The following is a 26,087-nucleotide window of genomic DNA, read 5'->3' as shown; positions in this document are numbered from 1 at the left end:
GCCCGAGCTCTCAGGTCCGGTGGAGCTGAGGGCGGCCGCGCTGCGGGCCGGGGTCCGTCCCGCGGGCTGGGCCCGGCGCCGGCGGGGGTCCCCTGCTCCTCCTCTCCTGGTGCCTCGGGCCCCCTTTGTCCGCTCCCGGGGATGCTGCCGGGCCCCTCCGCCGCTCGGGCCGCGGGGCCGCCACCCCCGTGCCGGTGCCACCTCCCCGGACGAGCCCCGGAGAGGAGCATCCAGCCCCGCTCCGTCCGCGGCCCCCGGGGCGGCCGCTGGGCTCTGAGCGCCCATCCCCGTGGAAAGGGCCCCGAACACCAACAGGTGGTTTGGCACGGATGCTTTCTCTTTTCTTCCCTTTTCCGTTTTCTCCCCGCACCCCATTCTGTCAGATAATTTTCCTGGTTTGTTCTCTAGGAAGTGAGAACCGCCCATGGCTTTTACACCTCCTGCTCACCAGCTCAGGGAGTGTAACCACTCACTTCTGGGGGTGTAACCCCATACCAGGGATACTCACACAGTGTGAACCCCCACTCGTGTGTGGCACTGTGAGCTGCTCTTCCATAAAGCCATGATTCCACCTCACACAAAGACGTAATTCCATCTCAGAAGTCACCCAGCTGGAGATCTTCACCAGCTCCTGTCCCACGAGGAACTTGTAGAGGCAGCACACACGTAGCTGCTGTCTGGGAGGGAGGTGGTTTGCGGGGCCCCGTGGTGATGCCTCGTAAAATCTGCAAAAAAATGAACAGAAAGAGTGATTCGAGTGTGTTGGCAGCACCCGGGGTTGTAAAAAAGGGGAAGTGTCTCACCTATTTTGTCTGCAATTTCTAGTAATAGTTGCAAAACTCTGTTATCTTACAGTGAGTTAGGTGGTGCCCAGGTTTTGCCCTAGTTTGAGATGCATAGTTGTACATTTGAAATCTTTGGGGTTTTTTTATGCACATCAGGAAATAGAGATGGGGTGTTAAATATACTGAAGCTGCTGCTGGTTGGGGGTGCCACACTCCAATATTTATATCCTGTATTCTCAGAAATAGAAAGGATATTAAAATACATATATTTTTCTTGGAAATAAATATGTCAGATACTTTCACTAGGGTTTGAGTTTTTGGCTATTTTTAAAAGACAACTTGCTCAAAGGCAGCGATTCTCTGGATATGGCCAAATTTCCATGAGAAAACATCTAGTAAAAGTGTTTAAGGGCAACTAAATGCCCTTTTCACTCATTCCTCAGTTGCTTTCTTATTGGGATGACTTTCAGGATTTAGATAAATTTCACAGCAGAAGAGCCAGTAGGCAACTGGTGGAATTATTTCTGCAGGGTTTATGGGAAGAATAACTTCTGGATTAGATGTTTCAGTGTCATACTCCTGAATTTTGAACATTCATTAAAGATAGAATGTGGTGGGAGCAATAAACATTTGTACTACTGGCTGAAAATGTGGTTTTTGAGGCACAAAGTTTCTTAAGTTTCCTTCCCTCTAATTTCAGATCAAAAATGTTCAAAACAGGAAGTTTGACTTGTACCTTTTATTTTGTAAGACTTTTCCTTGCTTAGCTTAGACTGGTGATATTTGTTGTTAAAATCTGAACTCTGTGATTAAGCATCAGTTAATGGGTTTGGGCTCGTGCTTGAGGATTATTTGTCATTTATAATGTTTGATGTTCCTCCCTTCTTTCCTACCAGCCATGGCCATGACAGGCCCAACGCCGTGCTCGTCCATGAGTAACCACACCAAGGAGAGAGTCACCATGACAAAGGTGACATTGGAAAACTTCTACAGCAACCTCATTGCCCAGCACGAGGAGCGAGAGATGAGGTAAAAATCCTTCTTGTTTCCCTTCCATACTGGATAAGAGCCAAAATTTATACTGAACGAATTTCGTTTTCAAAGCAAAAATAATGAAATCACAGACTGGTTTGTACTGGAAAGGACCTTAAAGTTCATCCCATTTCACCCCCTACCATGGGCACACCTTTCACTATTCCAGTTTATTCCAAGCCCTGTCCAATCTGGCCTTGGACACTTCCAGGACTGGGGCAGCCACAGCTGCTCTGGGCACCCTGTGCCAGGGCCTCATCACTCTCACAGGGAAGAATTCCATCCCAATATCCCTTCTAACCGTGCTCTGTGGCAGTGGGACCCCATTCCCTCCTGTTCTGTCCTTCCAGGGCCTTGTTCAAAGTTCCTCTCCAGCTCTCTCAAGAGTCCCTTCAGGCACTGGAAGGGGCTCTGAGCTCTGCCTGGAGCCTTTTCCTTTCCAGGCTGACCATTCCTATCCCTCCCAGCTTGGCTTCAGCCCTCGGAGCATCCGTGGCCTCCTCTGGACTGTCTCCAGCAGCTCCAGGTCCTTCCTGTGCTGGAGGCTGCTCTGCAGGTGGGGTCTCACCTGAGCAGGGCTGAGGGACAGAATCCCCCCTGCCCTGCTGCCCACACTGGGGGCTCAGTCCAGGGCTCAGTGGGGTCTGGACTGGGGCATGTCCAGCTCTGCCTCACCAGCACCCCCAAGTCCTTCTCCCAGGGCTGCTCCCAATCCTTGCTCAGTGTTTTGCTGGGATTGCCCTGATCCATGGGCAGGACTTACAGGAAGACAGTCAAGGAGCCAGTGAGGGGGTGTTGTGAGGAGTCAGTGCTGCCTGTGACTGACTGCACCTGGGGCACCTCTCAAAGTTCTCCAGTCCACTAGAACAAAGGACTGGACTGAGCTGTGTGATTTTCCTTCAGCTGGAACCCTCTAATTTGCTGAATATCCTCAAGCTGTAGCACTGGGACTTCTGCTGTTCTCCCAGCTTGCCATGGAGTCTATAACCAGAATTTGGAAAGTGGTTCAGTGTGGGTTTGGCTTTACTGCCAAACCTGTAACGAGCTCCCTGAGGAGCTCCCCAATGCCTGCTCAGTACAAGAGCTGCAGAAATGAGGAAGCAATTCAGAAATAAATATTTACATGCAAAGATATTTTCTTCAAAGTTTCAAATGAGTAAAGAGAAACTGAAGTCCAGTTCAGACAGAAAATACCTCTCATTTAATTAATTTCTTTCTCTTCACACAGCTCTTGCCTTTAAAATTTATTTACTTATTATGATCACTGTTGTGTATTCCCAAAATGTCAATGTTTTTTTTTTTTTTCTGTTTAGGCTCAAGACCTTGTCTGAACAAACAGACTGGACTTTATAAGTTACATGTTTTTTGCAACAACAGATGTCTGTGTGTGTGTAATTTGGAGTTTAAATGGTGTTGACACTGTACCCTGAAGTGCACCTTGACCCTATTAGAGATATTTGGGGGAAATTCAGTGTGGCTTTGGCATCACTCAGTCCTGCTGACCCATTTAATTCTGTTTATTGCACAGACTTTGCTACTACAGTGTTTCTGTTTTGAGTGTGGATTGGGATGACCGGGCAGGGCTCAGTGGTGCTTGAGCAAGGGCATTTTCATTGTGACCAATTTTGAAGTGATAACCTCAAATACTATCATGTCACAGCAGCTGCAGAGAGCCCCAGGAGACAGGAAGAGGATCTTGCAAAGAATGACTTGCAGAAAGAGAAAGAATTTTTTAATACATTTATAATGTCCCAAACCACTGCCCAGCTGTTAATACGACTGGCACTGGGAAAAAGTTCCCAGAGGATAATCATTACAAGTGTCCCCTGAAGTCATTCCCCTTCCAAAGTCCTGCATCCTCCTTTCTTTTCTTCCAAATAATCCTTTTGTAATAAGGCTGTAAATATTTCTGATTCTTTAAGAGGGAGAACGTGTACAGACAGGTTTCCTCTTCCCAACTATTTTGAGTATCTCAGGGATTAGGAAATCTAAAATAACTTTTCTCATTTTGCATGTTAATAGTTTGAGATGCAGAGAAATTTAAAATGTGTTTGAATACCAGTTTTCCCTGGAATAAGTGAAATTTTGGTGTTTAAATGCTTCTTATGGCCCTGACCTGAAGTGACTTGCCCAGCTGTCAGAGAGATAAGAACAGAGCCCAGATCTCTCCATTTGTATTTGTGTACAGCAAAAATCTACACTTGAATAACTTGTGAAACTCAAGGCAGGTTTAGTTTATTAAAATCATAGAGAGTAAGGTTGGATTTATAAAATTGGATAGTAGATTCTACAAAATTAATTTCCTGAGTCTCTCCTGTACATCTTTACACTTGTAACTTGGTGGCACAGACCAGAGGTTGTGGGTATGTGCACCTTGTTAAGAACCAATGTTAATGATTCAACCTGGTGTTTTTAAAACTTGATTTAAAAAGCAAGGTTAATGATTCAACCTTTATTTTTCTAATTTGTCTCTGGTCTAGACAAAAGAAACTAGAACAAATGATGGAAGAAGAAGGCCTAAAAGATGAAGAGGTAATGAATATGGAAAAACTACCTTAATGGTTAAATACCAGAAATTTTCTTTTCTAAATGGAGATCTGGGATCTTTCCTTGGAATTGCTGTGGTCCCTGTGGAACCCACCTGCAGAACTCTCACTGGGGTCTCTTAAACTCTAGAAAAGAATCAGGAGGTCGGCACATGCACAAAAGGAGACCGAGTTCCTTCGCCTGAAGAGAACCAGGCTTGGACTGGAGGACTTTGAGTCTCTAAAAGTAATAGGCAGAGGAGCATTTGGAGAGGTGAGTCCAGAAAAAAATTGTGTTTTAACTGGCTCTGGTGTTTGTTAAAGACTTGCTGGGTTTATACAAGCAAAAGGTAAGTGTAACAACCATAGATTGACTTTACCTCAGCAGTCATGTGCAGTTACTTTTTACCTACTAAATGCTGGTTCAAGACATCCTGTGCCTTAAAGGAAATGGAATGATGTTGAAAAGGACCTGATGGACAGCTAAATACAGGTTTGCAGTGGGTTTTAAAGGTGAACTTCTGGGGCTGGACTTAGGGAGACACGGAGGGCCCTTGCGAAGTCTCTTCAGAGAAGGGGCTTTGGCACCTGCTTTAGGTGTGAATCAGCATCCTCTCTGTTAAAATAACTGCTGCTCTTAGCATTAATTAGCAGGACTTTGTGCCATCGCTGTGCACTGTAATGCTTCTTGTGTTTTATAATCTGAGATGATTTCATGAGATGGAAGCCAAGGGCTTGATACCCAACTTTGCCATGAGTTGTGCTGGGAATGCTGGATTTGATCCAATCTTTGTGTGCCCCCAGGTGCGCCTGGTCCAGAAGAAGGACACGGGGCACGTTTATGCCATGAAAATCCTACGCAAAGCTGATATGCTTGAGAAGGAGCAGGTGAGGAACACCCCGAGCAGGAATTGTACTGTGGGTCACTCTGGGAGGTCACTGTGGTGTGTGCATAGGAGGAATAAGCATCTGTGCTTTAGTTTAGTAGCTAAAAATTCTGGTTGTTTTTTTTTTTTACATCTTTTCTTATAGAGGAAATAAGTCAGAAAAATCTCTGAATTCACAAGGACTTCTTTTCTAGTGGGCTCTTTCAACACAAATTCCTGTGCAAATGATTCAATGCAGACTTCAAGGCTGGTGTTTTGCTGCATTTCTGACTTACAGGATCAGATATAAATATCAGAGATACAACTGCTAGAATTCAGACTCAGAGACATAAAGCAGCAGCATTTAACATTTTTAAGGCTTTCATTTGCTAGTACTTCTGGATATATACTGATGTGGGACAGTCACCTGTTCAGCACAGGGATGAAGCTCTTGTGTTTTCAACAAGAGATTTAATGATTAGGTATATTTGTAAAGAACTGAGATTTTTGTATATAGGATTTATATAATGTATAGGGTTACTAGGTGTATATATAATAGGTATGAAAGATATGTATGTAATCAACCACCTGTTGAAGTTCTGACAGTGTTTCTACCTTTGTGCAGAAGTTTGACTTTTGTCTTCCAGTATTTGATGCTGTTCAGAACAATAGTTGAATTGCCTGTGAAATAAATGCCTTTAATAAAACTGATCCAATGGACCGTGTCTGTCCAGGTTGGCCACATCCGTGCAGAGCGGGACATCCTGGTGGAGGCAGACAGCTTGTGGGTTGTGAAGATGTTCTACAGTTTCCAGGACAAGCTAAACCTCTACCTGATCATGGAGTTCCTGCCTGGAGGTAACTCTGGAATGCAAAGGCTGCTCACCTGTTGTTTGGGGAATAATTTCTTCATTACAAAGTTTGGGACTAGAGTACGTGGTTGCCCTGCGGTGGTGTTTGTACTGTACATTTGGGAGGGACCAAGATTTCTGCTTTTTAGGGCACTGAGGTGTTTGGCAGGCTTGAGGTTTCCTGTTTGAGCTGCAGGTGTTTACACTTGGCTTTAATATTCTTCTAGTTCGTACCCTTGCTATGCCCTGTCTGTCTGTAGAGCCACAGCATATCCAGGTCAGGCAACCTCTAACCTGCTGGTTTTAGCTGAATGCAGCAGAAATAGCTTTTTTCTATAAATGTCTTCAAACTTAGTGAGAGTGGAGCCCATGTGTTCACCTCTGGGGGGTTTCCAGGTGACATGATGACGCTGTTGATGAAGAAGGACACTCTGACAGAAGAGGAGACTCAGTTCTACATCGCCGAGACCGTGCTCGCCATTGACTCCATCCATCAGCTGGGATTCATCCATCGTGACATAAAACCGGACAACCTCCTCCTGGATAGCAAGGTATGGGCTGCCCACTGGCTGAGGAGGAGCAAAGAGGCCTTGTGATTGTTCATACTGACCTGAAGGGGTGTTGACAGTTGTGGAAGAAGATGGTGCTTCTTTTTTTAGCCCTTTTGAGGGCATATCTGCCAAATTGCCAGGGAAAATCCCCAAAAGCCAGGAAAGACCCCAGCTCCACTCAGACCTTGAGCTCTTCTGACAGCTGTTTAAACTATTTTTGGCTATTTCAGATGCAGTTTAAAGCATGTGGTTTCAGTTCCCTCTTAGGCAAAGCTGCTTCCCTTTCCTCTTGCATGTGTTCCACTCCCACTTGCCAGTTCTGGTTGTACCAAATGTGAAGGATGTGGCTGTTCCAGTAGCCAGGCTGAGCATGGAAAATCTCCCTTGGGATCAGGCTGTAGTCCTGAGGGCTGGCCAGGCTACCTGGTTATTGCAGGCACTTTGCAGAAATCTTGATTGTTTCAGTGTCCTCCTATTGCTCACTCCAAGTTTGCCTAAAATCAAGATTGTAATGCTCTGTTGGAGTTACTGCAGAATCCCAGACTGGTTTGGGCTGGAAAGGAGTTGGAAACTCATCCTGTTCCACTCCCTGCCATGGGCAGGGACACCTGCTGTGCCAAGTTGCTCCAAGCCCTGTCCAGCCTTGTCTTGAACACTTCCAGGGCTGGAGCAGCCACAGCTTCTCCAAGCAGTGTGTCCAATTCAGAATGTTTACATCTAGACATGAATACATTTAGGACTTTGAAGAAGAGGTATATTACATGTATACACTTCTAAAAATCGCACGTAGTCAGTGTGGTCACATTATGCACCAGGACAGATTGACTCACTGAATTGAGGGTGTTTTTAATCTCTTGGGGCCAATACACAACCCAGGGACTGCAGCTGCCTCTGGAGGTGTTTCCTTTCACCCTGAAGTAGTTGGGAACTTGCAGAGCAGAGGTTTCCTGAAGTAAATTGTCACTGGGCTTTCTCTGTGGAGTAGCAGTGGAAGTATTGATGGCTTCATTCCCTGTACATATACAGTGCTAGGTTTAAACAAGAAAGGCAAAGGACACTGAGGAGCTGGAGCATGTCCAGAGAAGGGAATGGAGCTGATGAAGAGTTTGGAGCACCAGGAGCAGCTGAGAGAACTGAGGGGGCTCAGCCTGGAAAAAAGGAGGCTCAGGGCGGGTCCTTCTTGCTCTCCCTGACAGGAAGGTGCAGCCAGGTGGGGGTCAGGCTCTTCAACCATGTCTCAAGTGAAAGAATGAGAGGAACTGACCTTAAGTTGTGCTGGGGAGGTTCATATTAGATATTAGAATTTTTTTTTCACTGCAGGAGTGGTCAGGCATTGCAGTAAGTTGCCCAGGGAGGTGATGGAGTCACAATGTCTGGAAGTGTTCAAGAGGCATCTGGATGTGGCATTTGGGGACATCATTTAGAGGTGTTGATGGTGCTGCTGGGTTCTTTTCCAACCTTGCTGATGCTGTGATTTACTATGCTAATGTTTTTTATTGGTTTTGCATTTTTGTTTTGTTTTGTTTGTTTCTAGGGTCACGTGAAACTGTCAGATTTTGGTCTGTGTACTGGGCTGAAGAAAGCCCACAGGACAGAATTTTACAGGAACTTGAATCACAGTCTTCCCAGTGACTTCAGTAAGTTCTTTGGCTCCAAAGGGTATCTGGTTGGTTGCTCTTGGGTCCTGAAACAACTCCTTTCAGTGTGAGGGTTTGGCTGCAGTGAAGAGTCTAATAATCAACTTTACATCTTGAGGTGGATTTTCATTTTCTGTAAACTAAAAATCATTTCAATTACTTTAAACCCATTTTCATTTCCAGAAGTTGTCTCTGAAACAAACTCTGCTGTAGCCCTTTGCATGTGTAATAAAATGAGAACTCACTGAGTTAATAGCTTCTGGCTGGATCTCAGGTGTTACTGAAATTAATAAACCAGCACAGTCCCTGAGTATCCAGGATTATTCTTGAGGGGAATAACTTGGATCATGGAGTTACATCAACCCTGAAATCTTGGTTTGGTAATGAAAGGCTCTGTTAGATGTTGCCCAAATTTCACAGGTTTGGAAGTTGCTGAGAGGTTTAGGTTTGGGGTATTGACACACATCTTAAATGAGATCTTTAGTGTAATAGTTTGGGGTTAAAATATATTGGGTGACCAGTAGGATTCAGTCACAGCTGTTGAATCTCCTTCAGCTTTCCAGAACATGAATTCCAAAAGGAAAGCAGAGACTTGGAAGAGGAATCGCCGGCAGTTGGTGAGTGGGTTCCACCTGCTTGGAAATGTTCCTGCTGCATTGTTGTGTCCAAATGGAACGTGGGTTTACATGGAAGTTTTCAATGTATCTGAGTTCTGGACAGTCCTGAAAGGAAAAGGTTCAGGCTTTTCTTAAAAAGAAGAGGAATTACTTTAGTTTGTCCTTCATCCATCTGCTGAACAGCTGGTGCCATATGTGCTAGTGATAGCGCTGCCATAATTACTTACAGGGATATCTGAAGTCTCCCAGCCAAAACTTTCAGTTCTTGCCACTTCCAATCTCACAAAGGGCTGCTGACCCATTCCAAGGTGACCCATTCCAGGACAGTAATACCTTTCCCTGTTTTCTTCATGTTATTTTAAGACTCTCTCTCATGAAGATGTTGATTTTGTCTCTATGTATCTTGGAAAAAAGGGTTTAAACACCTTTGCTAAAGGATCTCAGAGACAGTCTGGCGTCTTCCTCAAAATAACCACTGTTGTGTAAGTTCCCATGTCTATGTCAGGCAGTTTTCCCTGCAGATGCATAACTGATGTTATTGTTCCAGGCTTTTTCTACGGTGGGAACTCCAGATTACATTGCTCCTGAGGTTTTTATGCAGACTGGATACAACAAGCTGTGTGACTGGTGGTCCCTGGGGGTCATCATGTACGAGATGTTGATTGGTAAGGAACAGGCAGGGCAGGGCTGTAGGTGGGAATGGTGGAGCTGGACATCAGCTGTATTCATAGAATCCCAGAATTCCAGACTGGTTTGGGTTGGAAGGGAGCTTAAAGCTCATCCAGTGCCACCCTGCCATGGGCAGAGGCAGCTTCTACTGTCCCAGGCTGCTCCAAGCCCTGTCCAGCCTGGCCTTGGACACTTCCAGGGCTGGGGCAGCCACAGCTGCTCTGGGCAGCCTATTTCTGTGATTGGGGTCAAGTTCTCAGAGCATCCACTCCTTGCCTGGTCTCTGAGATGTGTTATGATTTCAGGAATAAATTTTGCTTGATCCAAGATTGTATCTTTGTTTCTTTTCAGGTTACCCACCTTTCTGTTCCGAGACTCCTCAAGAGACGTATAAGAAAGTGATGAACTGGAAGGAAACCCTGACATTTCCTCCAGAGGTTCCAATCTCTGATAAAGCAAAGGATCTTATTTTAAGGTGCCAGCCCCATGGTTTGCCAGTTAATGCAGTTCTAATTTTCTTGTCTTGTCTCTGTATTCTGTGCCTCTCATGGCTTGTTTCATATGGAAAAACCCTGATGCTACAAACTGTTACACACATGCATCAAATGCTGAACTCCCTTGTCAAATACTTCTGTCTCCCAGGCCATTTAGTGGTTCCCTGACTAAACTGTGCTAAAAAGGAGCTCCCATGGAAGTGCTACTGCTCTGGCAAAATGTTTCTGCTCCTTATTTTGCCTGCAAGCTTCTCATGGAAGGACACAACCCTTTTGACAGAGCTGACTTCTTGCAACAGCAGTGATTTTGCCTTTGTATGCAATGGAGCATACAAATGTATCCCAGTGCTTGCTGACTCATTTGTACTTCAGTATCTATTCTCAGGACAGAAATATAAATGTCTGGCTTTTTAGGCTTTATATGTTCTGCTCTACTCTGGTCCTGAAATAGAAAGGTCACATTATCCTGTTGTGAAGGAACAGCACATCTTAACTGTGGCATTGGACACAACATTCCTATACATAACTTTGTGTGTTGGTTTTGCTGTGGAAGTTCTTAGTCAGCTCCATTTATATGTTAAGAAATGACAGCAGTATCAGTTCAGAAAGCTGTTCCATTTCTGCATGGAATGCTTTTGTTTTCATTCTCCCTTCATTTTCATTCTTCCTTCCATCCCAGATTTTGCTGTGAATGGGAGCACAGAATTGGTGCATCTGGTGTGGAGGAAATAAAGAGTAACCCATTCTTTGAAGGGGTTGATTGGGAGCACATCAGGTAAGATGCTCTGCAGAAAAGCAACTGCTCTTCTCTAGGGACTGCTCAGGCCAGCCCTGGTCTGCAGCATAGAGCAGCTGACTGGCTTTTGTCATATCCAGCTGTGGGTGAGAGCATTCTATTCTCTACCTGAAGCTTGCTGAGGTTTTAGGTACCTTCAGTCTTGATTCTGTTAAGAAATGGAAGGTGGCTGAATCCTGCTTGTCTGCCTTTGAAATCTCAATGCTCCATCTGCTCTTCTTGGCAGAGAGAGACCTGCTGCGATTTCAATAGAAATTAAAAGCATTGATGATACCTCAAACTTTGATGAATTTCCAGAATCTGATATCCTTAAACCAACAGGTAAGTGATTGTTTCATTCTCTGTGTAAACCTTCTTCTTCTCCTGTAGAATAATCCTTCCTGTTAGTTAGATCTTACTAGATGTTTTTTTTTTTTTATCATGACCAAATAGCTTGGAAGCCTTGTGGTGCAGGGAGTGCAAGCTGGAATTTGGGTTCCAGGAGATGCAGCCTTGTACATGATGTGGGAATTGCCTGAGAAAGGGCAGCTCTCAGAGGCAGCAGAGCTTCCAGAAAGTTCAAACCTCAGCAGGGCTGGAGAGCCCAATGCTGCAAGTTCCCCTCGGTGCCGATTCCTGCTGGCACTTGGAGTAGGGGTAAGGAAGTGGAACTGAAGGAGTTGTTTTGGTGTGAATCTCTGAAGGATCACAGCATAGTCACACATTTGCTCCACGAGTTTAAAAACAGAATCCCAGCCTGCTTGGGGTTGGAAGGGATCTTAAAGCTCATCCCATTCCACCCCCTACTGTGGGCAGGGACACCTGCTGCTATCCCAGGTTGCTCCAAGCCTGTCCAGCCTGGCCTGGAACACTTCCAGGGACTGGGGCATCCACCACCTCTCTGGGCAACCTGTGCCAGTGTTTCACAGCTCACGTTGTAAAAAATTTCTTTCTGTGGTCTGAATCTACCCTCTTTTAGCTTTAAATGCTTGTGCCATGTCCTGTGTCCCAGCAGTTCTTTCCTGGGTTTGAAGCATGAAGTTGCATCCTGCATTTAGGATATTTTTTCCTTTAGAAACATTCATCCAGTGTTTTGTATGAATATAAACTCTGCAGTTCCAGAGGATAATTCTGTTTCTTTTATGTCTTCCCAGTGGCAACAAGCAACCACCCAGAGACTGACTACAAGAACAAAGACTGGGTTTTTATCAATTACACCTACAAGCGTTTCGAGGGCCTGACGGCCCGAGGAGCAATTCCATCCTATATGAAAGGAGGGAAGTAACACAGCTTTACCTGGAACTTCTGAGCCATGGAATTCTGTTGCTGTACTTTGGGTTTATACCCATAAAAGAACTTTTTTTTTTTTAAAGAAAACTTGAGGGCTATCAATTCTTGGAGAAGACTTCAGGACCCTGTTTTGTTACACACCTGGTTGTTACTAAGGATTTTTTTTCCTGCACCATTGAAAAATTCCATGTTTGCATCATCTCTGCTGCCAGCACCTTTTGCTGCTTCAGGAGCAAGGTTTTTTTTATATTCTTTGCCAGACTGTCCAAACCTTGGGGAGATGAGAGCAAGCTTTCCCTTTGGCATTGCAAAGCACGGGATTCTGTGACTGCATCCAGTCCTGCATTAAGTGACAAACTCACTCTGCCAATTCTGCCAGCACTGTTTGCCCAGTAGTTGAGGACTCCAGGAGAGAGGAAACAAAGCAATAATTGAAGCTTGAGACAGACAACTCTCCAGGAAACTGTCTAGTAGAAGGACACAACTCGGATTGCCTTAACCTTACTTTGTATTGCTGTTTTTATAACGTTCCTTGGAAGCCTCTTCAATAGCATTTCTCAGCTCTGTCGCTGTGGCCTCCAGTTCTGGTGCACTTTACTTCTGGTACTAAGTGACCCTCAAGCCATTTAATATTTTTTCTAAATTAAAAGATTTTGCAACACTTTTTCTTTCCTAAATAGAGGAGAAATGGGCCATTTCCTCTATTGAATGCTGAGTTTTTGGTTACTGTATGTCAGGATGGATCCATAAACAATGCAGATAAACTACAGCTGGCCACACAAGTGGGTCTGGAATTAGAGCAGAGGGAGGGAAATTCCAGGAAGCTGATCCTTGGTGGGCAAGTTGAGCAGAGTTAAGCCAGCCCTGAGGCTCCTCAGGTTGTCTGCTGCTGTTTCTTAGCCACTTCTGAGCTCTGCTGCATCTTCAGTGGTTTAAAGGCCAAAATCCATCTTCTGTGGCCTTTTTGCTGTTGGTTTTGAGCAGAACAGGATCAGACTGTTGCTGATGGAGGCCTGCCTGGTGTTCCCTCACAGAGCTGCTCTTGCTGTACCATCTCTACCCAGAGGCTTCCACGGCTGGTGCCTCATGGGGTCACTTTTGGGGCAGTGGAACCCACCGTGTCCACTTGTTGATTGTTGCCTACTCTAATTTACAAAAGTACATTCAGTTCTGATCAAGGTCTCTTCAGGAGAGCCCCAAAGTGCCTTTCCCTGCCTAAGCCTCTCTCAGAACACAACAGCATTTTGGGAGGGAGGATTCTGCCTCAGCTGAGCTCTTCCTAATTTGTTTTCCCAACCACAAGCTCCACTTTGTGCCCGTTTGTAGTTAACTCTGCACTTCCAGGGGCAGGTGGCATTAACCCTCAGCCCTGCATGGTTCCAGTCCTGGAATTTACAATTTTATTAATATATATAAATTTACAATTAAAATACAATTCAGTGAGGTTTTTACAAGTGTGTCTCCATTCAAATTGTCTTGGATTCCTGCAAACTTCTCTTGGTGCTGAACACTAACTCCGGAGTACAGACAAGACAAAACTCCAGTGATGTCTCACAGGAAAACAAAAGGCTTCCAGGTTTGTTTAGTCCTGACTTTCTTGATTAGAAAATGAAACAAAATGGATTTGTAGTGGAACTTTTTTTTTATATAGGTGCTTTTAGGCAATGTTTACCTAGATGTCTCTTGACTTGAGTGCCATCCTGAAGGACTGGTGGGGGGCTGCCAGTACTGTACAGAACTCGTCAGGGTCCTCCCCTCACCACCCCTGTGCTTTTTGTACTTGTCCTACAAGTTTCTGACTTGCCATAAGCAGTTCAGACAGCAGTTGGATCCTACCAAGCTGAAATGCAAAACTAGCCTTAATTAGAAGTCCCAGGATCTCTGTAGTCAGAAAGGCTCACTCGGATGAATGGGCTCAGGGAAGGAATGATTTACAGGATCAGGCTTTCATCAGCTCATCCCTAGATCTGCTCCCTTTTGACTTTGCAAGGACTGATACCAACTTCTCAAACAGTTCCATCCTTATCCTGCAGTTTCTTCTAGCCATTTGAAAATGTTGCCTTATAAACCATTGGAATTAATTTAAGACCTTTTTTTGTTTTTCAATTTCTAACAGCTTAATTACTGCCTTAAAATAAAAATGAAAGTCAAAATCCTTTGAAGCTGCTGTGGATTTAGGAACAAATGATTATAGATAATAGCTGCATTCTTAGCCCTTTACTGAAAGGGACCAGCATTTTTATTTATAAATACCAAAGATGAAGAAGCTAAGCAATTTTAAGTTAAGTTGCTGTGAAAAAACAACTCTCTAGTACTGTGTATTGTGCATTTTTAGTGCTGTGTTTGAAGTGGGACCCCTCAGGTGTGGCACTGGAGTCCAAGGTGAAGTTTTCAAAGGCACAAGGAGCAGTTGGGTACCTCATTCCTGTTGTCTTCCAGCAAAAGTTGGACGTCTTTGAACCCAGTTCTGTTGGACACACCTTTGCAGCAGGAGGTTCTGTATCCCAGGTTCATTGTAAGCCTGCATCCTGTTCCAGTTTTTTATCAACATTAGGGAAAAAAGCATCTCCTATAGTGTCTCCTTCCCAGGATCCATACTTCACTGCTAACAGTAAGGATTTTGTATGACTGTTACATCTCCCATGGTAGCCAAACATTTTTACATTTTTTGTGTTTTGAGGTTTTTAGTATCTTTTATTTTTTTTTTTAAGCTGCAGTTGCTGGATTTGTAGAAGTAATTCCAATCTGAATTTCCAATGGATCTGAACACCTTATGCTGCCAGTTCATCTCTGTATCATGCCTAGCACAAAGCTGCACTAAATGTTTCTTATCACTGTGCCCTGACTCTGCCTTAACCTCGAAGTTGAAAAAGTGTTCTGTAAATATTTAAAAGCTGTTACAAAATTGCACTGTACAATTTGGCAGGTGTAGTCAACTTTTAATGGAGCGATCTCATTGTGTTGTGTAAATAAAATCCTCTTAGTAAACACACTCTTGTTGGGATGTTATGTTCTACAAACAGGAATCAGGGAATCCTGGAATGGTTTGGGTTGGAAGGGACTTTAAATCTCATCCATTCCCAGCCCCTGCTTTGGGCAGGGACACCTTCCACCGTCCCAGGCTGCTCCAAGCCCCATCCAGCCTGGCCTTGGACACTCCCAGGGATCCAGGGGCAGCCCCAGCTGCTCTGGGCACCTGTGCCAGGGCCTCACCACCCTCACAGGGAACAATTCCTTCCCAATATCCCATCCATCCCTGTCCTCTGGCAGTGTGAAGCCGTTCCCCTTGTCCAGGTTCTGATGAAGAGCATTTCTCCACTTTTCTTGTAGCCGCTCCAGATAGGGGACAGTGCTGAGGTTTTCACACAAATCCCACCTTGCTTGAACTCTTATTGCCCTTCCCAAACTTCACCAAGAGAAGCCTGGATGTACATCCAAGGCTGAAGACAGAAATGAAAGCCAGACCTGCTCCAAAGATGTTTTTTGTGAAGATAAGTAGATGGAATTATCACTTTTCACAGCACTGACCAAAAATACTGGGGCTTGTTAGAGATGCTGCAGTTTGTGGGTCAAGGAGCATTGTCTGTGCTGCCTTTAGAACATCACTGCAATGAGGTGTGGGGGTGAAGTGAGCTTTGAGGTCCTCTCAGTCCAAATGGTGGGAACACTTCCCTGCCAAACCAGGCTCTGGTGCCAAACTACTCCTAAGACTTCAGAATCACAACCTACGCTTACTTACTGAAGCAAGGAAGCAAAACCTTGTAGCTCTCTATGCCCTGCCTGTTCTCCTACTCCACATTTAAAACCATTTTTAAAGGAGACAAACAAGTCACATATAATTTATATTTTAATACAGAAAAGAAACCATACATCTGGGGTTCATACACAGCACAGGAGCACTTCAGTACATCTAGAGTAAGACAAAAGTTGACCTTGTACTTGAAGTAGGTGACTGTGAGAGGAGGAGAAGCAAACACTTAAAATTTGATTCAGTGTTCCAATGGAACTCTACTAAAAAAAAAAGTAAAGTCCAAAATGAGTAATTACTTGGGAAAGCCAATAAACTAGAGTGGCTAAGTGGTAAAAACTGCATGGAAGTCATGGGAGCTGGATATGTCCATCCCATGCTGAAGGTCCAGTGGATTGCACAGGGAACCACAAGCTCCTACAGGCACTGACAGTCTGGAACTCCCAAGAGGGCCTGGTGCAGTTTAATAAATTTCCTGAATCCCTTGGCTCAGGGACACACTGGGTGGGATTTGGTTTGGCTGGATATGGTACTTCAGCTGTCAGATCCCAAAAGGTGCTGTTGAGGTGCAATTCTCAGCACCTGATGCCTTGACACAGTCCTGAGGAGGAGCTCTGAACAACACCCACACGTCAGTCCTTAGAGCAGAACATGTGGAACCTCCAATTCCAGCTCAGCTGGGCAATACCAACACTCTTAAGCCTGACACTGCTGGGGAAATAAATACACACTGGCAAACAATCACAGAGCCAGGGAGCCAGCACTGCTAAGCACTCAGGGCCTAGGGACAAGTTCCAGCAGTGCTGGGCTCACCAGTGCTTGTGCTTGTCCCCAGGAACAGCTCATCTCCAAGGCAAGGAGTGGGGTTGGTCTGGCCCCTGGTGGAGGTTCACGGGCCATGTGTCTTCCTTTGTCTACCACATAAATAGCAATTCATCTGGAGCAATAATGGAGTATCTGGACATCACCCCAGCTCTGTGCAGGCACCAAAGGACACTTCTCTCTACTGACCCTGACACAGAGAGGAATTCTAAAGTAGTCAAGTGGAATCTGGGCATCTGAACACCTGGAACTTTTAGGTGGTCCTGAAATCTTCCTATAGGCACTTCTTTTTAGAAGAGATCTATTTGCTGCACTTGAAAAAGAAGCTAAGAACAGAAACACTGAGAGAATGCAATTTGTATCCATACTAATGGAAACTAAAATGTGCTGTGGCAGAGATTTGTTACTTGCAACTAAAAATTTCTGCTTGATCCTGTTATGTTACTTGCACTGAAAACCACAAACACGTTAGCAGCAACCAGAAGCAAACTTCACTGCTCAATCTACCATGAACTTGGCAGTCAGGAGAACAATACAAATTTGCTTGATGTTGCAGCCCTGCCAAAATAGGATTAAACTTTCTAGGGCCAGACTGATACCTACACCTCAGTTTTGCCTGACCAGGTAACTCAACACCCAGGCAATCCAGGTTCCAGAGCAGCACTGACCTGCCCAGCTTTGTCAGGAGCTCTGTCCCTCTCTTTCTTCTTGAATAGTTTCAGCTTTTCTTTGCACCAGCACCATGTTTAAAAACTCTGGTTTGGGTGCACAAAGCCTTTACACAGCCATCAGAAGGGATGGCTTTTTGAGGCAGCCCCGTTCTGAGGAAGGGCAGAACTGTGCTCATCAGGGGTTAAGCAATAGTGGAGTATCCAGTTCCTACAGGGAACTCCCACAGCGAACTCAGTGCTGCAGGAGCAGGACCAGTGAGGCTCCAATCCACCTGAGCTAAACCAGCCTGGAGTGTGCCTGTTCCTGAAGCCAAATTCCCACAGCCTCACACAGATCAGGATAATACATTCAGTGCTGCAAAGAAGTGCTGTTCCCAGGTATATACATTTTTCTCTACTGAGGGCTGGTTTACTGCTGGTACTTACCTGCCTGACAGCAAAACAGTCCAGTCAGTCCAAACTGGGAGGAAAGTAGCTGGCTTTTTAAAGCTTCAGCAGCAGCTCCTAGGAGAGTCTACAGCAATTCTGACTGACTAAGGTTGATGAGACCAAGGATTTTACTCACGTACTAAACTGCGAGCTCCTCCACTGGCTTTGTCTTAGCAAGGGGATGGAGAAGACAACTCAACTCAACTTCAGCATGCACAGTCACCTCTAGAAAGCTTCTTACATCTATTTGAGTATTAACAGATTTATTTTATTGGTAAAATATCAGCTACAGTCTCTTGGGTTTTCCTTCAGCATGATCTACTCATTTTACTGAAATTAACAGAAAACATCCCTAAAAACAATGATTTCATCTCACGGAGAAGTACAGATGGGGAACTCCTGTGAACAGGCATATGCCTCCTATGGAACTGGTTCCTCCTTCCCTAGGGCAGCAGTACACCACGCTGGATCCAAAGCCAGGTGGCAGTGCAAACAGATTCCTCCGTGCTCAGGGTTTCGCTGTCACACTGTGCTACATTTCTGCTGGTTGATAAAGGGTATCATCTGTCCTGCTTTGATGTTCACTCCTCTGTGACTCACAAAGCTGTGCCTAATGGTAAAAGAAAGCTTTGTCTTGACAGGCCCAGAATTTCCTCTCTCATGTCAAACAAAACGTTTCTACGCACTTGTGCTCTTCTTTCAGAAGTTTAGATAAAATATTCAGCACCCACAATCCGGAAGCCTTTGTAGTAGAAACAACAGATCGTTTCTTTTTGTCTGAGGAGACGTTGCTTTTGATTGCACAATTAAGACTATGGAGTGTGGCTCTTTATTAACATGCTTGAAATATGACAACGTAGTAAGAGCATGAATGAGGATAAAGCACCTTGCAGGAGTCTGTGTCCCATCACCTGGGCTGAAACTGCGGCAAGAGGTTCCCACATCCAGCAGGATTCTCCACCCTGAGCCACACTAATCCGGTAGATCGTTAACAACCATTTGGGAGAAGGGGGCATTCAGCCTGTCCAGTTCATCCACTTGTGGGGGGTGATGCATTATAACTTCATGGTCCTCTGAAACATCATCCCCCACCGTTACCAGGTTTGTTAGGGATTTGCTCCGAACACACTGGAAATCAACGTGGCGGCTCTTGCCCTCCTCCTTCTCCCAGGACATCTGGATGAACGGCCGCTGCACGTAGTTGTAGATCACCTCAGAGCGGCCACCGGGCCTCCTCTTCACCTTCTCCTTGCAGGTGGGATACCCTGGAAACACAGACACAGCCACTCAGCTCCATTGCACCTTTCTGTGCTCACTCACAAAGGGACAATGGGATTCTAGAACATCCAAGTAGGAGTGTGGGGTCTGGGTGGGACACACACACAGCTCTGTAGACAAATGCTCAGATTCCACATTTAGCATTATTGGCTTGCAAAAGACTGCTCTCTTTTCCCCTGCAAAGGAGTTCTGAAAGGCTGGACATCCTTCAAGAAGGAAATCTTAAAGCTACAGAGCAGGTCATCCCCATGTGCCAAAAGATGAGCTGGTGAGGATGAGAAGGAAAAAGGGGCAGATAAATCAGGAGGACTATGAGGATGTCGTGAGGTTATGTGGGGAGAAAATGAGGAGTCAAGGCTGAACATGAGCCCAAGTGGGCAACAAGGCCAAAGGCACCTGGGCTGTACCAGCCATGGTCTGTCCAGCATGCCCAGGGCAGTGATTGTCCCCATGTGCTGGGCACTGCTGAGGCACCTTGAGTACAGTGTTCAATTTTGGGTCCCTCACAAGAAGAATGACATTGAGGGGCTGGAGTGTGTCTAGGGAAGGGAATGGAGCTGGGGAAGGGTCTGGAGCCCCAGGAGCAGCTGAGGGAGCTGGGAAAGGGGCTCAGCCTGGAGAAAAGGAGGCTCAGGGGGACCCTCTGGCTCTGCACAACTCCTGGACAGGAAGGGGCAGCCACAGGGGGCTGCTCCCAGGGAACAGGGACAGCACAAGAGGAAACAGCCTCAATCTGTGCTGGAGCTGTTTAGATCAGATATTAGGAAAAATTTCTTTTCCAGGGCTTTCCAGCCCTGGCACAGGCTGTCCAGGGCAGTAGTGGAGTCACCATCCCTGGAGGGATTTAAAAGATGTGTGGATGTGGCATCTGGGGATGTGGTGGGCTTAGCAGTGCTGGGTTAATGGCTGGACTCAATCATCTCAGAGGGTTTTTCCAACCTAAATAATTCCATGATTCTCTGACAAGAGGGTGCAGCACTGTGTGTAGTCAGTCTGCAGGCATTGCAAAGCACCAACCATTCTGTGAGCAAACAGAGCTACTACAAAAATAAGTCTCCCAGGACAGACCCCAGCACTCTCTAAGCTCCCTAAGGGAATGACTGGATCAGCAGGTGGAAACATCTGACTCCTGTTTCCTGTTTACTCATTCCTAAGGAGACAAGTCCTTCTCATACATGTTATGTACTTTTTACTTTCCTTTAACTTTCAAGCCCCCTGGCCAATTTCAGTGGAACACGGTAGAGGTAAAACATGCTGAGTTTTAACCAGTTTCGTAAAGATAAATGTAAAACACAGAGTAAACTAGGAAATGCCTGGAGCCCAAAAGAAATCAGGCTTTACTGACTGTGGAGTCACCTGGTTATGCATTTCCCTAGCTGAAGCAGCACTTTACCTTCGATGCCAATGCGAATGTTCTTCAGGCCCCGTTCCTTTAACACAGCTTTTGCCACATCCCGGTTCTCAATGTACTTGAAGAATCTGTACAGCTTGGAACTGTAAAGGACTTAAGAAATAAAAGGAGTGATTAGAATAGGAACCTTCTCCCTGCTTCTGACATGCCCTGCTATGCCAGGTGTGGATTCCAATAATTACTTCAGGTGTCTGTTTTCCTCACTGGGATTAATTGTACTTCCTTGTGGGAGGGCAGAGATGCACATCAGTCTCTATAGACTGGGTGGTGATGGGAGTGTAAAGCAAAGAATATTCCCTCACTAAGGAGCCAGGAAAAGGCTGAGGGGGAGGCAGAAACAGAAGGAACAGTGCAGTAAGTGCTGGGATCAGTTCTAACTAGCCAGGCATCCTGCCTCCAGCAGCACCAGCTCATGCAGAGCACACAAATAACGGCTCCACGTGCCAGCATCTCCTCCTGGAGGAAGCCAGTTTGGGAACGTGTCCTTTCCTTATGGCTGTGTGTGTGTGGAACAGAGTGCAGAGCCCTTACTTTGTGAATACTCCTCTCCCATGGGAGGTGGATGATCCTCATCCCAGTCCACGGTGTCCTCATCGGTCAGCACGACGATGTGACACTCGCGCTCCCCCTTCCTCGCGCTGTCCACCATGATGGGCAGGATCAGCTCCTCCAGGTAGCTGTCGAACTGCTTGTGAGCCCCATCATTGGAGAGTTCATGTAACAGAGCACCTGAGGAGACACAGATCACAGGAGCTTTGCTACAGCATGAAAATACCTCAGCTCTGCACTTCCCAGATCCATCCAAGAGCACAGCCAGTATTCCTCCTCAGACAAAATGCTCAACATATGTTCAGACACATCGACAGCCTCCAGATCAAGAACTGGCAAAGTCAGAAGTGCAGACTGCATTTCCAATGGGATGCAAATTGCACTGCAGAACTATTCCATTCCCATTAAAAACCCACCAAGCTCCAATCAATACAGTGAAACAGTAACAGACTGAATAATTAATTCAGTATGATACTTAACTTGAATTTCCAGTAACAACCTCTGCCCTTGAAAGTACATTTTGCTGCCTTCTCTGTGATCACTCACCAGAGAACTGGGCAGGAAATTCCACCCACAGCCTGTTATGATACCACACACCCCATTTCGGTAAAGTACGTTTCACAGACCTGCCTGTGTTAAAAGTACTTGTTTTTGCCAGCATGCCCCCAAAAAAAGCTGCTCCAAATCAAATCCCTTCATGATCAGGAATTCTACTACTTTCCAGATTTGACATCCTTGGTTCCTGCTCTGCCCATCAGCCTTTAGCTTAAATTATTCATGATTCTCTGGTACATTTTGGATAGGGGTTATAATCCTGCTTTTAGCCTTCATTTTGTTGGCAGTAGCAGCAAGCTCTGCTCAGCTCCTGTTAAAAAAGGGACTAAAATGTTTATAATTTGCTTTTTGAGCAAAGAGCCTGTGTTCTGAAGGATTCAGTCACTCCACTTTGCATTGAAGCAGCCAAAAGGAAGCTGTTTAAATGCAACTTGAGCTCCACTGAAATCCACTTGTTCATGCTTAAACTAAAGCATAAGATTAAGAACTGCATTGAATCAGGATCAGAGTGCTGAACACCCTGCAGATGATCTCCTAAACACTGTTTTGTCTCCATACTTACTTAAATCTTGACATTTGATTGTGTTGAAATCAAAGTTTATGCAGAGGTAATCGCACGTGTCTCGAAGGTCTGGGATGGAAATCCCATCAGGGCAGTTAATGATTCCAGTTTTGTAATAATCCTGTGAATAAAAGGACAGCTTTTGGAGAGAAAAAATTAAGAACATCTTGGACTATGATAATTCCTAATTAGTTCTTTATTTCTTTTGTTGATATTGGAGAGATACTGAAACTATAGCTCTGACTACAGTAAAACAGCTCTGCTTGTCTGAGAATCGACATCTTTTTGCACATCCTCTAGGGTCTGATAACAATGAGCTCCAGTTAAAACTTTTCCATGGCACAGGGTTTCATAACATCTTTATATGCAACCACAAGGTCAGGATACAGCTCAGGAATTACAACAGCAGGACACAGAAAAGGTAAAAGGCAACATGAGCAAATATCTGAAATGTGGACTTATACCAAAGACTGCTATATTTTTTCTTTAGAAATCACAATGCAAAATGTAAAACCAGAATGTCCCAGGGAGCACAGCTGCCTGGAGCTGGCTCATCTGTGCACATGTGACAAAGAGATTGTTTCTTTCTTTTCTCCCCACCTGCAGAGCTGCCCTTACCAGCACGGTGCGGAACACGGCTGAGCTGATCCCTTCTGCGATCTCATACTCGCCCTTCTCATTTGGCCGGGTGAAATTGTATTCTCTGCCTGGCCCAAACATTCTGAAGAGGTAAAGAACGATGTAAGTGCAAAAGAACATCAAAATGCATTTATTCCAGAGACAAACAGGTGCACTGGGGTTTAAAGATTCTTTCCTGTGAGGCTAGGGAGGCCCTGGCAGAGGCTGCCCAGAGAAGCTGGGGTTGCCCCAGCCCTGGAAGTTCCAGGCCAGGCTGAATGGGGCTTGGAGTAACCTGGGATAGTGGAAGGCGTCCCTGCTCATGACAGAGAATGGCAGCTGAGGCCATTCCTTGGTTCTGTGATAAAGCCCAGCAGTGACACAGAGACAGAGTAACTTAAACCTCCACTCCAATCTCTTCCTTAGTAAATAAGGACAAGAGATGGCTCAGGGAGGCCTGGCCTCTGTTACTATGGCTACTGCACTCTAAGGAACAAGCCAAAGGAAAAGATCATTCAGTCCTGGGGCAGAAAATCCCCTGGCAATACAGCCCTTGCACTGACCTACACTAGATAACTCCACATGGCTTTTGATACCTTGTTTTATACATTAATCCATGCAAGGGTCAGTGACCCAACAGAACCCTTTGGTCAGAGAGGGGGAAAATGCTGGCAATATAGCAAATGAGGATTTCTTGGTGCAGCAACAGGCTCCAACCCCTCAGCAGGAGCTGAGTAACTTCTCTTTCGGGTGAGTATCGAGAGCTGGCAGCAGGAGAGGATGGAGCATTATCATATTCCCCATTCAGGAGGAAGATTATCAGCTGGGGACAGATGTACAGCTTACAGACCAGGCACACACTTGGGGAGAAGGCAAAAGGAGACCGCCTTTGGCTAAAAGTGTGCATTTTTTGATGGACATGGACCAAAGGGAGACTTATCTAGAGAATTACCAACTCTCCATCTGGGCACATCTTCTGGGCCCCACTCACAGCCAAATTCAGACTGAGGTCATCATGTGTACAGATGAGATCACAAAACAAACATGATATGTTTATTCCATTAAAAAAACATTTAGACTGCCTTGAGGTACGTTGAAGGTAACAGAAGTGACCCACCTTCCCAGCATGGTGTCAGGGTGAGCAGTAAAGATCTGGGGATTCACTGCAAAGCGGGTGCCATCCACCACCAGGGTCACTTTCTCTGGAGCTACTGTCTGGGAACTGCTGCTTGAAGACAATGCACAGCATCCATGGCGTTCCTGGGTATTAAAATATTCCAGCTGTCTCTTATTTCCATCTGGGATATGGCAGTTGTGAGGTTCTTCAGGAGCAGACAGCATGCTACTGATCTGGGGACTTACTGGGCAAGTGTTGTGTCGGCATTCAGAATCCAAACCTGAGGGACACAAACAAACATTGCAAAGGGAGGACAGAATTTATTGAAAAACATCGATTCATAGTAACACTTCCTACTGAAATGAGAAAACTGACTCATGTGATAATTAAGGATGCCATAACTGCCAGGGTGATGTTATATGACATAAAACTAGACTGAACTGAACTTACTGAACTGAACCAGCAGCTGGATGTTTTGATGAACCATGGTGCTTAATGTTCCTTGCTAAAGCAAGATGAATTCAGGTGCAAAGGGCAGGAGCACAGGAATTAAACAAGGCCAGAAATACAGACCCAGGCTGCTGGCTGCACTGCCACAGGAAGCTGAGCAGCAGCACACACCTCACCAGAGTGGTGCAAGGCAGCAGTGCCCAGTGCCAGTCCATGGTGGGCACACAGGACTGCCCAGGTGCCTGCAGTGAATCTGATCAGGGCCAGCTCCAGGCTGACCAGGGCCTTCCCGTGGCATGGTCCTGCCAAGGTGCTGAACTCTGCTGTGAACTTCTGTCCTTTAGAGCAGCCTGGCACAGGCAGAGCACATACTCTCCAGTGCAAACTGCCCTGTGATACTGGAACATTTTCCAAAACAGAACACCCCTTAAAGCCCAAAAAATAATCTCCCCTAAAGATTACAAGGCTGAGGGCATTATCCTTACCCTCAGTCCTGGGAGCTGCAGGGCTGTGACCTCCTAACACCACAGAACTTTCTTCTGACTCATGGGCTGCTACAGTTCTGTTTTCCACAGGACAGCTGGACTCCAGATTTCTCAACCATTCTGTGCCCCCAGCACAGTTCCCATTCATGCTGGGCCTCCGTGCTGTGAGGAGTTGGTGGCGTTTCCTAAGAGAAGAGCTGGAGAGTGAATCCAGTTTGTTATTTTTGGGAGAAATTCCCAAGCAATAAAGTTAAAATCCCTGTATCTGGTATCACAAAAAAGGTCCCTCAGGCTCAAAAGGCATTTCTTCAGGTATTTAACTCTGTTTCAGAGGCTTATGGTAGTAGTTGTGCCCCTACCCTCACCTGCGAGGAGGGGGGGGGAAGAAAGATTTTAAAGTAATGAGGGGTCTATTAAATCTATTTAATCAATAGATCTTCACTTTTTTAAAGCTAAGTCTAAAGCCACTGATATCTTTAGATCACATGTGTGCTTCTGCAAATACCTTCTTGGCAACTCCTCCAGACCTCTACAGCCCTTCAGAAATGTTTATGTTCTTGACTCCCAGTCCTGGCCAAATGAGCTCTGTAATATGGTACAGGCTGAAATAAAATATTTTCCCAGTTAACAGCTCAGGCACTGCCTCTTAACCACTCTGAGGTTTTACCAGGAGGTTCCCTGCTCCCAGTCATTGCTTGGTTTTGGTTCTTCCCTCTTGATTTATGCCATGCTGTCACAAAGTGCTGCCCCCAGTATTTAACCCACTACAGTCCCACAACAAACACTTGGGTGGTGCAGAACAGCCAGGGCTGGAGCAGCCTCACACACGATAATTTAACCACTGCCACTCAGATCTGGAATGCTCTTCCAGCATATGCAGAGACACAGCTTCCTTTTTTTCCGAGTAAAATTCCTTCCTCCTTCTATCTTTAAGACCCACTTCACTCCTTTGTATCTCCTAACAGATCAGATCTCTTTGCTGTCTCTTTCCCTCATTCCCTCTGGCATTTGTTTTGCCCTGGACAGGAACCAGCTCTCCTTTCTTGGCTTCAAGTGTTTTCCTTTCACTCTCTCAAACATAAACCACCAATTTCCTCATTAATTAATTTTTCCAATTTCACCCCTGCAGAACAATTGTCCTGTGTCTTTCCCTTGGCTGAATGGAGACTGCAGAGCCTGCGGGTGCCATCTCTGATGTCTGGCAGAACTCTGCCATGGCAGAGACAAAGCAGATAAAACACAGCACTAATAAAACAGCAAATGCCAAGTCAGAGTTGCTGAGTTTTCTGGCCAGCACCTG

The 26,087-nt window shown here is 45.5% G+C and overlaps 2 protein-coding genes and 1 long non-coding RNA gene across 14 annotated transcripts in view; 1 reads left to right on the top strand and 2 right to left on the bottom strand.

Moving 5' to 3' along the window:
* Positions 1-781, bottom strand: part of LOC117245533 — a 3,607-nt gene extending 2,826 nt beyond the window's left edge. The window contains exon 1 of the long non-coding RNA XR_004500277.1: positions 509-781. This is a non-coding gene — a long non-coding RNA (uncharacterized LOC117245533). The remainder of the gene's footprint in view (positions 1-508) is intronic.
* Positions 772-15,084, top strand: STK38 (serine/threonine kinase 38). Of its 3 annotated transcripts, none has more exons than XR_004500276.1 (14): positions 772-1,814; positions 4,298-4,349; positions 4,494-4,616; positions 5,147-5,230; positions 5,943-6,066; positions 6,456-6,610; positions 8,145-8,247; positions 8,803-8,864; positions 9,412-9,529; positions 9,885-10,008; positions 10,707-10,802; positions 11,050-11,144; positions 11,957-13,668; positions 14,804-15,084. XR_004500276.1 is itself a non-coding variant. In XM_015650651.3 (13 exons), exons 1-13 carry the CDS (start codon positions 1,657-1,659, stop codon positions 12,085-12,087), a joined length of 1,425 nt encoding a protein of 474 aa, XP_015506137.1. In that variant the 5' UTR covers positions 772-1,656; the 3' UTR covers positions 12,088-15,084. The 3 variants fall into 3 exon arrangements, 1 of the variants encoding a protein (XP_015506137.1); XR_004500275.1 differs by having other exon boundaries at positions 11,957-14,703; XM_015650651.3 differs by having other exon boundaries at positions 11,957-15,084.
* Positions 15,085-15,921: 837 nt separating this feature from the next.
* The window catches only part of KCTD20 (potassium channel tetramerization domain containing 20), a 29,481-nt gene continuing 19,315 nt past the window's right edge, over positions 15,922-26,087 (bottom strand). For 3 of the 10 annotated variants that reach the window (XM_015650647.3, XM_015650648.3, XM_015650642.3), the window contains exons 2-8: positions 24,788-24,972; positions 23,853-24,132; positions 22,736-22,838; positions 22,118-22,238; positions 20,983-21,180; positions 20,434-20,544; positions 18,579-19,027 (exon numbers count right to left, since the gene is read on the bottom strand). In XM_015650647.3, the coding sequence (XP_015506133.1) occupies positions 18,735-19,027; positions 20,434-20,544; positions 20,983-21,180; positions 22,118-22,238; positions 22,736-22,838; positions 23,853-24,132; positions 24,788-24,935 (1,254 nt within the window). In that variant the 5' untranslated portion in view covers positions 24,936-24,972 and the 3' untranslated portion in view covers positions 18,579-18,734. Of the gene's footprint in view, positions 19,028-20,433; positions 20,545-20,982; positions 21,181-22,117; positions 22,239-22,735; positions 22,839-23,852; positions 24,133-24,787; positions 25,243-26,087 lie in introns of those variants that run through there. The other 7 variants (XM_015650649.3, XM_015650643.3, XM_015650645.2 and 4 more) reach the window with 5 other exon arrangements.

The sequence above is a fragment of the Parus major genome, chromosome 26, assembly GCF_001522545.3.
Source record: "Parus major isolate Abel chromosome 26, Parus_major1.1, whole genome shotgun sequence".
Taxonomy (NCBI): domain Eukaryota; kingdom Metazoa; phylum Chordata; class Aves; order Passeriformes; family Paridae; genus Parus; species Parus major.
This window is presented reverse-complemented; position numbering and strand designations above follow the sequence as displayed.

Excerpts from the sequence above, each read along its gene's own strand:
- STK38 (XM_015650651.3), top strand. The coding sequence starts at position 1,657 with ATGTTCCTCCCTTCTTTCCTACCAGCCATGGCCATGACAGGCCCAACG. Across the intron at positions 1,815-4,297 it reads CACGAGGAGCGAGAGATGAG|ACAAAAGAAACTAGAACAAA; the intron begins GTAAAAATCCTT and ends TCTCTGGTCTAG. Across the intron at positions 9,530-9,884 it reads CATGTACGAGATGTTGATTG|GTTACCCACCTTTCTGTTCC; the intron begins GTAAGGAACAGG and ends GTTTCTTTTCAG.